At 45.2% G+C, this 11,315-nt stretch overlaps 1 protein-coding gene across 1 annotated transcript in view; it reads right to left on the minus strand.

Annotated features, from left to right (window-relative positions):
• Fnip2 (folliculin interacting protein 2) overlaps window positions 1–11,315 on the minus strand; it is a 90,236-nt gene that overhangs the window by 36,723 nt on the left and 42,198 nt on the right. The window contains exons 2-7 of the mRNA XM_005344120.3: window positions 9,716–9,842; window positions 6,762–6,896; window positions 3,822–3,922; window positions 3,656–3,727; window positions 2,269–2,357; window positions 545–616 (exon numbers count right to left, since the gene is read on the minus strand). Coding sequence (XP_005344177.2) covers window positions 545–616; window positions 2,269–2,357; window positions 3,656–3,727; window positions 3,822–3,922; window positions 6,762–6,896; window positions 9,716–9,842 — 596 coding nt within the window. The remainder of the gene's footprint in view (window positions 1–544; window positions 617–2,268; window positions 2,358–3,655; window positions 3,728–3,821; window positions 3,923–6,761; window positions 6,897–9,715; window positions 9,843–11,315) is intronic.

Consider the following 11,315-nt stretch of genomic DNA (forward strand, 5'->3'; position numbering starts at 1 on the left):
AACCCTGTCTCAAAAAACAAAAACAACAACAACAAAAAAAAAAAAAAGCAAAAAAGGGACATGGATAAAACAAGGCTGCATCCAGAAAGAACCGGAGCACTCTGGGGAGCCCAGCAGGGCAGCACTTGTCTGTCCAACACAGAGGGAAGTGGTGCCACGCAAAGCCATGTGGAACAGGTCCTATCTACCATGCAGGCAGCAGCACTGACTGTCATAGGGCAGACTGACCACCACAGGCCTGCTCCATCCTGAGTGAGCAGTCAGCAAGCCAATTCCTAGTACAACTGGTACAATGAGGCTTCCTGCTGGAAGAGATGTATCAGTCTCATATAAATTTGAGTATCAGATAAAACTAGTTCATGTGCACAGATCATTCCTAGAGGCTGAACATCCAAGTTTCAGATCCTCACATACAAGAGACATAGAATATAGAGAAAAGAAAGAACAAGGAAAAGAGAAAGGGCAGAGTGAGGACCACCTTTCTGCTTCCTACTTCCCACTGTAGATATCCCACCGGGTTACTTAAACCAGCAAAAGGAAGTACCTGATCGAGCAATGCCGCTGTCCCTGTCTTCATTCTGACCTCTGCTGGGCATGTCAACCGGTGTGCTGTGTGCTGAGACAGAGAGACAGACAAGGGAAGCGTTAATGACCAGGCTCGCCAAAGACAAGAGACATTCAAAAAAATGACTTCATATATGATTTCAGAGAGGGTTACTGGTATTGAGGAGTGGCCTAATATATAATAGAGATTAACTAGATAACAAATTAAATACATAAAAAGATAACAAGAAGCAAAACCAACAAGCCATTTGCCTTTATGCCGGAGCCTACAGGCTCCTCTGAGTGACATGAACAAACCATTCATGCAGTTAATACAGTCAGCGGTCTATTTTAGCCATTTCCTCATTATTTATAGTATCTAAACAGTACAATAGTTTCAAAATGCTTTATAATTAATTAGTCTCAGTGATAGCTGCAGTCAGCTTAGGAAGAGAAATAGTGAAAAATCATTTCATAAATCTAGACATGTTTATTTATAATCTACTCTTTTTTTCCTAACAGTTTTTTTTTCTCCAGTTCTTTTACCCAGACATGGTATTCGAGTTGTTCAGAAAAACTCATGTCCTGTCAAAAATTTGGGAAACACTCTTAAGTAGCACATGTATCTAGAAGGCTTCAGACTGGTTGGGCTGCAGATTTACTGGGCTGAAATGGATGTGGGAATGTGTCCTAGAAAAATCTTAGAAAGAACAAGAAGCCACTGTGTGCCTGGACATCAATCTTGCTAGCATTTATCTTCCAAGTTCTGAAGGAAGTATATAAACAAGCTATATGTGGTCTACTTAGCAGGGACAGTGGACCAGTCCCATTAGGCATCAGAGAAAACTGTGATGCTGTGTGTGTGTGTGAGGCTATAAAAAGGAACAGAATGAAAAAGCCCATTTGCGTTCCTCACAACTTTAAGTTGGTCCTGAAGATTAGCTCACAGTTGCTAATCATGCTACAACGGACACTGAACAGCCCTCTGCTGGCAAGGCCAGTTACATCTCAGAAAACACCCAGAATATCAAGATGACTACACCTGTAAGGAACCTGGACACTGCATTTAAATAATTTGAGTAAGTTAATATGAAAGAGAGAGACCTGATTGAGCCCTCCCATGCTTATAATAGAGTGACTTAGAAAGTCCATGCAGATGAGGGTGCAGGGGAATAGATGCCACAGCAAAGAGAACCAGCTCACAGCAGCAGAGGCGGCCTAGGAAAATCAGAAGAAATTAATTCTCCTAGAAACACAAAGGGCTCACTTCAGATCAAAACCAGCTCGCTCCCATTTGGACCATTAGCAACAAGGTGGAACTTCCAAACAGCAGGACTCTGGCTGCATTTGAAACTAGCATCTCCTGCCACAGAAGCCCTTTGGGTTTCTGGAGAAGAATAAATGGATTTCTGTTTTTCTAGAATCTGCATAGGAGTTTTAACGTGTGGGCCACACTGAGCTCAGCATTCCACACAAACCTGCAAAGAAAGAAGCGCTGCGGGTGAGCCGGAGCGGTCCTCCTTCGGACACCCCCTGCAGCAGCTTGCCGCTGCACGCCTGCAGCAGACCTAGAGCAGAACACACAGAGGACGCAGGGCACACACACAAATAAACACGGGTTAAAGATAACGCGAAACTAAACCCAAAACACAGCAAACTCAAATAAAGCAGAACACGCCCCCAACAGCGGCACTCGGGGAAGAGCCGTCGAGGGTCTCGTTTTACCTAGGTTACTTCCAGCGCGACAAGGACCCAAACTGTTCAGTTTTCCAACCTGGGGATCTTGGTTGATGTATTCAAAGCTGTCCTGCAGGCTAAATCAAGATGGGGATGGGGAGGGGACATCAAGATGTTAACACATTTGTTTTTTTAATAGATTCCTAACTACAGACAATAACTCGACAGTCTCTCAGAATTTTTCTTTATGAGACTAAAGTTTCACATCGATCAAGGGGAGAAAAGATGGGAGGTTGGGAGGAATTTGCTGAAGGAAAACGAAAATGTTTTGAAAGTGCCCAGTCCACACGACTACCTGAGCAACTGCATTCATAACCACTTCGTGTCTGAAATGAGACGCCAAACTCTAAGCGTACTTTAGTAACTGACACCTTCCGTACCGTTATTCATTTTGAAATTTTGCTTAACAAAATAACACCTAAGATTCTGCTATTCATTTCAAGGGTTTTCAATGAACACTCAAAATGAATTAACTCATATCTCAGCTAATATCTATTAACGATTCTGCAGCTTGTTTCACAGGGACGCAATCAGAAATTATGATCCACTTTAAGAAAAGTAGAATCACTCATGAAGATAGGCAGGGCAGATTTCTTCAATGTATTATTTTAGAAAGAAAGTAAATACCAACACTTTGAAGAGAAAACAGCACAATAAAATTCACCATCGCCCGGCAAAATTCAAATAATTTCTTACTTAAATCTGAGCTCAATATTTTATTATAGAGAGTTAGTGGACTAAACAAATATTTAGGTTATTCCAAAGACATGGAAAAACACTCATAAAAAACAAATGTCGCCTAGGTATGGTAATGCATGCCTATAATTCCAGTATTCATGAAGTAGAGGTGAAAGGACCTTGAGCTCCCTGCCAGCATGGGCTCCAGAATCAAAACTTGGTGACTGACAGCAGGAACAGAAGAGAAGAACAGATGTATATCCAAAACAAGAGACATTTGTCAACCTGGCAAATAGAATAGTTTTGCCTGGTATACATGGGCTCTAGCTTCACTCTCTACCACCCTACAAACTGGATACAGTAGCACACAGCTACTACCCCAGGACTCTGAGGGAGAGGCAGAAGGACCAGGAGTTCAAGGCCATCTTTAGCTACACAGCAAAGTTCCAGTTTAGTTCAAGGTCAGGCTGGGACTTTGAGACCTTTTCTCAAAAAATAGACAAAAAATCATCTGTCTTTAGGGCCACTTGAGAAAAACCCAAAGTTTTTTTACTTGCTGTTATTAGAAAATGACTAAAACCTCTTTGTTAAAATGTATTTATCTTGTTATTCATTTAACAATGTCTTACAGTCCTCAACGAATTTATCTAGAAAGAGATACATAAAAACACAGGGCAGGGTATGAAATCCCACTTACTTGTTTGTGCTTCCGCAGAAGCTACCCATTCGAGCCGAGAAGACTTTACTAATCATCAGCTGAGGAGGGGAACTGAAAGGCAAGAAGAGGGGAGACAGGCGCTCTGTAGGTTAGGGAGCCGGCATCAGCCTTCGGGGTCTCAGGGCCAGCACAGGGGCAGGCTCACCGTATGTAGTGTATCTTCAGGGTGGAGCCTTTGTAGCTCATGGCAACAGAGCCGAACATCATTTCCCCCAGCATGTTGACATCGGACGCCGGTCTCGTGTACTGCACAGGAAATCAGCCAGTCAGAGCACAACATGGAACATCACAATGTTTTATTACCATTGGTCAATTAACACAGCAGTGCCTGCTAATCTCTAGGCCTCTGCCTGAGTGGGCTGACAGTATCTTAAAGCTACAGCTGTCCATCTCAGTTATTATGGACACAGCGATTATCTGATAAAGTTCACAAATATTACTATATTTTATTTCTTCCCTATATACAACGTACTCACACAACGACAATTCCTCTCCATTTATAAACTCTAAATATGTTTATCTCTTTGGGTATGTAGCAGATCCTGACAAGAAACATGGGTTAGTGTTATCCAACTAAATAATTACTAGTGTGGTCATCTGAGTGAGAATGTTGCCCCACAAGCTCAGATGTTTGAACGCTTGGTCACCAGTTTGAAGTGGGATTCCCCTCTGTATGCTGTGAGTATGTTTTATTACCATTGGTTAAGAAAGAATCTGTGGGCCTATGGCAAGGCAGAAGAGAGCCACAAGGGAAATCCAAACAGATATTGTAAGAAAGCAGGCGAAGTCAAAGAGAAGCCACGTAGCTGCCAGAGGAGACAGATGCCAGAACCTTACCCAGTAGGCCACAGCCTCACGGCAACACACAGATTAATAGATATGGGTTAATTCAAGAGTTTGCTAGAAATATGCAAAAGCCATTGGCCACACAGTGTTGTAATTGATAGAGTTTCTGTGTGATTATTTTGGGTCCGGTTGCTTGGGAATTGACCAGGCATTTTCTACCTACACCATTTGATGCTCGGGTAGGTTTGGGACGTGTGCCCTTCTGAAGAACGTGTGTCACTGGGGGAGGGCTTTGAGAGTTTCAACTCCTGTCATTCATTTCCAGTTTGATTTCTGTTTCATACTCGAGGTTAAAGATGTGAGACCCTAGCTGCCTGCTCCTGCTACCACATGTTTGGTCTGCCATGACGGACTGTGGCCCTCTGGAACCATAAATTCCGATAAACTCTTTCTGCTGGTTGCCTTGGCTGTGCTGCTTTGCCAGAGCAAAGAAAACCTGCAAGGCTGCAGCCGTGTCCACACAGGGCTGAGTGAGGACCAAGGAGATAAAGGAGATCTTGTCGCTCTAAAATTTATTAAGAATATTTCAAAAACACTTCCAACTTCTAACCAGTTTCTTATGAGGTGTTACGCCAGCTGACTCAGAGAAGCCTGGGTTTGCCTGACTGATCACCTCCATCTTCCCCCATCCTTCAAATCCAGTAGACACATTCGAATTTACTCTACCAAATGCATTTACTTTGTCAAACACATCTACTGTCTTCCTCCTTGGATCTCTTCTTTCTCAGATCACTCCTTGAATATAGCTGCTCCTGTCCAGCAGCATTCCCTCCATTCTTTTGCTTTGCTAAGTACAAGAAAAGCCCCTATGACTTACTTCTAGGTCAACACCTCTCCTTTGGCTATAAAATGTCATAGAGCCGTGGTTCTCAACCTTCCTAAGGCTGCGACCCTTTAATACAGTTCCTCATGTGGTGGTGACCCAACCATAAAATTATCTTGTTGCTACTTCATAATTGTAATTTTGCTACTGCTAGGAACCGTAATGTAAGTATCCGATATGCAGGCTGTCACTGCCCACAGGTTGAGAACCACGCTGTGGACAAGTCAAAGAAAAGCATAAAACAAATGAGTGTACTACAGGCCCACAAGCACAGCCTGACCAAAGTCCAATAGGCAGGCTCTGCAAGTGTGCTCTTGGCATGAAGAAAAAAATAAAGGAAGCTCCTCATACGCTTCACTGAATCTTTGCACAGTGTCTTAAAGCCAATATATACAGACCTAAGTACAAATTCTCTCTCTCCTCTCTCTCTCTCTCTCTCTCTCTCTCTCTCTCTCTCTCTCTCTCTCTGCCTCTGCATAATGACAAAAGAGGAAAGGGAAAGCTAAACCAGTCAGTGCTGCTAATGCCGGCTGGATTCACCTCTGGTATGGTTCATACCAACAACCTCTTTCTGCTGTAGGCACAACCCAGCTGATTTCTCATATTCCCTATGAATAAATTCTACCCACCCTCTCCGTTTTATAATTTGCCTTTTCTCGGTACAAAGACCATATGCCAACTGGGATTCTCAACTAGCACTGAGCACTGTAAAATATGGGCAAAATGTGCCACAGGAGTCTTAAAATTCAAGGCTTATTCATTCACCTGTGGCTGCTGGTAATCACCATGGCCTTGTTTAACCAGTAACAGTAGAGATAATATTCTGAACGGGTTTAAAAAGTAAGAACAGGGAGGGCTGGAGAGATGGCTTAACAACTAGAAGCACTAATAACTTAACAATAAGAAGCTGCTCTTCCAGAGAACCTAGGTTCAATTCCCAGCACCCACATGGCAGCTCACAAACTGTCTGAACTCCAGTTCCAGGGTATCTGACTCCCTCACACAGACTTACATCCAATGCACAATGAGTAAAATAATAAAACATTAAAATTAAAACAACAAACAAACCAGAAAGCTGGTCATTGTGGTATGTGCCTATAATCCGAGCACCAGGGAAACTTGAGACAGGAAGATTTGAGATCAACCTGGCCTCCATGGTGAGGTCATGCCTGCTTGGACTACTACAGGGGGAGAATGTGTCAAGTTCAATGTGGTACACATCTGAAAACCTCAGAATTTGGGAGGTGACGGCAGGAGGGTCAGAAATTCAAGGTCATCCTCAGGCATACAGTTAGAGGCCAGCCTAGACCGTTGGAGAACCGGCCTCTAACAAACAAAAACAAGAACAAAGCAACAGCACCTCTCTTGAGAGCTTGTGCCCACACTTACGGCTGTTCTAGAGACAACGAATCTTACTTGGTACTTTGGAAGCTGCTCCTTAGCTTGCTGCAAAGATCCTCCAGAGCTGTGGAAAGAGCTGCCGCTGCCGCCAACACTCCCGCGTTCTTGACAGCACCTGGCTGACATTTTAACAGGGACATCCTCTGCTTTCTGGATTAAGAAAGGCAGGCAAGTCTGTTAGGCTTTACCAACACTCTTTATCAAGTGGATTACCTGTCAAAACATTCGGATGTCTGAATTGCATTAAAAACAAAAGCTCTGTTTAACTCTTCTTTATGATGACAAAATCATTCCTGGGAGTCTGGGACAGTTGGGAAGCAGAGGGAGATGTCTGCACAGATACAGACATGATAGACAGAGATTGACCGAGACAGGGGGATAGCTGATAAACTATTTAAAGAGTACACTATGTCTGTTAGTATTTACATTAAAAATTTACACTGTAAAGTCATAGACAAACACTACCCCCTGTTACAGATTTTAGGAGATTTTAGTATTATGTAGTCTTAACATATGGAACTGATGAGGAGAAAAATGACCACAAACTTTCAAAATTTTACCAACTAAATGTTACTGAGAAAAGAAACCTATTAGCCTGGGCGGGCGGGCTTGCGTTTCTCATACTTCTTCTAGCACTCCTTTATAAGTGCAGCGAAGGAAACCACCAGGATGAACTTATGAAAAATTAAGCCTGAGCCCTGAAACAGGAGCTACTGTGAACCCCAGAGCGCGTGACGGGAACGTGGTCTTTAAAGGTCAGAGGTACCGGAGGGCGATCTACTTTAGACTCCCCGAAGTGCTCCCTGCTAATTTCTATGATGGTGACATAAAGATAAAGATGCCCTCGCCCGCCCCCAGAAGAGAACACTCTCTCCAGAGCAGCCTTCGTGAGAAATGACTTCTGCTGAGTCTCCTTGGCCTCCTCCTTCCCTTCTTCCATCGCCTTTGCTTGGGAACCCAGGAATGCAAAGGCAGCTTATCTAATCTCAGTGTGACTGGTGGTCTAAGGCACATGCTTGCCGTCAAGTGCCGATTCAAACTCGTGGCGTTTTGTGCTTATCAAGGGGATGAGGCTGGGCAGGGGCTGGATCGGAAAAGGAGCGTAAAGAGAACATGAAAGGTGCTGGTCTCCAGCAGGCACTGCAGCAGCGATGGAAACTGAGGTTGTGCAGGGTTAGTCCTGAGCATCCTGCATGCATGCCCTCAACATGCTCTTCAGCTCCAACTGCTACTTAAGACCTCTTTACCAGAAACAGCCTCTCAGAGGGCTGACAGCGATGAGAGGAAGTACCACCTCCAGGCAGACTGCAGGAGGACCGGGCAATCAGCATGGCTGGAAACAGCAGCTGGTACAGGGCAGGCTACCAATTGGCTTCTCCTGCAGTCTTTGGCAAGCTACAAAAATGTTCCTGATCCTATGTTGCCATTTTTAATTAAAAGAAAATGTCTAGGAAACCGATAGAGATGATCAAGTTATCCCTGCTCAGGTATGCTGACTAACTCCAGTTCCCTGTGAAAATCATCTCCCCTCTTTGCCGTCATCAGCAGCTCAGCCTTCTGGTAGAAGCATTGGGTTCTCCTGTCCAGTAAATAAAGGGATCAAGAGCTGGCTCACCTAAGCTCCCAGTCCCAATCTGCCATTAAAGCTTACGTGAATCATCTGAGAGATTTCCCAGCTTTCTCCTCCACCCACCTACCAAGCCCAGCCACTGGTATAAAGATTAGCAGTCTGGCAGAACTCCTCCTAAGTGCTGCGGTATCCACCCGGCTCAATGCCTTCCACCAAACATTTCCTTCCTGCAAACCAAGATTCTTATCAAAAGCTGGAAAACAAGGGCCAGGGAGAAGGCTCAGCAAAGAAAAGCACTTGTCCCGCAAGTCTCGTGACTACGTTTGATCCCCGGGACCCACCTAAAGGTGGAAGAAGGGATCAACGCCACAGAGCTGTCCTCTGGCTCCCACGTGCAGGCAGCAGCCTGCACACCCCCACAAAATCACTTCTAGGAACTAAAGCTGAAGAACGGCCCACTGGCCCTTGGGAGTCAAAGGCCTTGTTGTAACCGTTCTTTTAACCACAATCTACAGACTATCAGAATCTGGTCGGTGTGGGAAGCGGGTAATTAAAGAAAAGAGTGAGTATCAGTGGCTTTATTGAATCTGTAAGCATCTGAACAAATACTGAAGAGAATGGTCTCCAGATTAGATGTATCTTGGCTGACATCCAGAGATTAGGGAGGGCAAGGGTATTCCCAAATGATTTTATCTTTCCTAGTCTGGATCAAACAGGTCAAGATTCTTCTTGTCTTCACTGGCCATTCCTCCCACCTCCAGTGCCCATCATCCCCCCCCCCCAATACACAACAGGGAAATTAAGGAAAGGTTTCTTGGTTAAAAGGGGTAAGGTGACAGTGCACACGTGTACAGACAATGCACACACGTGCAGACAGTCCACGTGCATATAGACCGTGCATACGCACACACTGAGGCTCTCCAATGAGGAGGCCTTTTCATTCTGTTTGAACATATGTTATAAAACATCTTTCCTTTATTTTGGTTTTTGAAACACAGGCTTACTATGTAGCCCAGGCTAGCCCCAGATCACCATCTTCCTACCTCAGCCTATCTAGTGTTGGACTACAGGCATGAGCCACACTTGGTACCTTTGTCTATGAAAAAACCAGGACAGAATGACCTTCTCTTCTGGCAAATACTCTAGCACTTCATGAATCTCAGTAATGTATTTTCTTACTATGCTTACAAAGTCCTACTGATTACACGCACCAGCAAATGCATCTTTCTGGGTGACAGGGTTGACCTACAGTAACTGCTTGTTAAGTTTCACCCATGTTCAGGACACACGCTTGCCCATTGGGGTGCAAGCTTTGCTTGTTCTTCTGGATCCTTGCTGGCCCGGTACAACACAGCTCAAACGGAACACAGACGGTAGAAAGCCCACGGGCATTCCATACCTGAGCAGCTGCCTCTTCTGTCTTCTGAACGGCTCTGGAATCAAACATGACCTGTCTGCCTCTCCTCTCACAGTCCTGGTACACAATCAGGCGAATGTCGCTCAGGTCCAGCTCCGAACATGACCAACTGCGGATTCAAAAGAGAAAAAAGTTAGGTCGTCTTCAGTGCTTGGTGCCATCACGAGCAAACACGATTTCCAGCCAATGGGCCTGTGTGCCAGCCAGAAAGCGGCTGCGCGAACAGTACCGACCCTCAGGAGAGGAGAGACTGGTGCAGGGAGAAATCCCTGGAGAGAAAGCACTGCCTTCCAGAGCCAGTTGGGGCACAAACGGCAGAGAGAAGCTGCAAGGCACACAGAGGGGGCTGTCAGATGCCTGGGTTCTGGGGAAAGCACCCACGAGTTAAGGGAGTTGTTTATGCTTCTATGGACTCAGGAATGAGGAGCCAGCCACCCCTGCCCAGGCGGAACTAGCAGCAGTTACACAGTCTAAGGCTTGTGTACTTTCCCTGTATGTCTGGCTTGATGCAGAGGCTTTGAAACCAAATGTATTTGCTAATCATCATGATTAGCAATGACAGAAACATGGTTTCTTCCTAAGTAAAAGGCATTAAGGGAAAAAAATGCAGGTTTACACAGTAGTAACAAATTCTATCAGAAAGCAGAAACTAGAGAAAGGAACAACTCACAAGAGGAGTGCTCCCAGCACACGGCTAGCAATCCACTCAACACGCATGTAGTGTGTATTGTAGTCGAGGCGCTGTAGGTGCTAGGGAATCATCAAAATGACTTGAGTCCCTGTCCTCATGAAATTCAAGGCTGACTGGGGGATATTAATAACCTAATAGTTACACAGAAATAAACAACTACAAACTTAAGTCCAAGGAAGAAAACTAGAGGTACGAGAGAGTCTCCGAGCCTGGCGTCCGTCTCAGCACTTGGGAGACACCAACCTGGTTACAACATAGCAAGACCGTGTCTCCAAAAGGTGACATTTAAGGAGTGAGGGGGACAGAGAAGTCACTGAGAACTTAAAGTGACATTTAAACGCAGACCTGAAGAATGAACAGCTCACATGAATACCGCACAACACGCAAAAAATGTAGCACAGGAAAGGGAGAGAGGAAAACCAGAGAGCTACTCCCCAGCCCCATGGGGGTGGGGGAGCTGAAGCAGGCCCAGACAGGATGGGCTCCGAACACAAAGAGCAGCCAAGGAAAGCTGACACTAATAAGAGATCAGATAGCTACTGCCCTAAGAAAATCCGGAGGTGGGAGTGGACGCCGCCAAGACGCCAACGACGCCTGCTGTAAATTGTGACCACCAGCGGTGGCAGTGCGACTGGCTTGAATCTAGAGGATGTGCCTGAGGCAGAAGGGGTGCCCACGCTCAGGCAGACTCTGCTGGAGGACATGGGGAGGACAATGACGGGGTGGGTGACAACTGGGCAGGGGATAAAGGAGGGACAGCCGGAAAATATCCACGTAGACTGTGTGAGTATGGTCAGACACAGCTGGAGTCAAGTCCAAACGGATTCACCTTCCACTTGGCCACTGGAGTAATCTGTGTGGAGCCTGTTGTGTGGATTAAACAAATACAGA

This window comes from Microtus ochrogaster, chromosome 1, assembly GCF_000317375.1.
Source record: "Microtus ochrogaster isolate Prairie Vole_2 chromosome 1, MicOch1.0, whole genome shotgun sequence".
Classification (NCBI taxonomy): Eukaryota; Metazoa; Chordata; class Mammalia; order Rodentia; family Cricetidae; genus Microtus; species Microtus ochrogaster.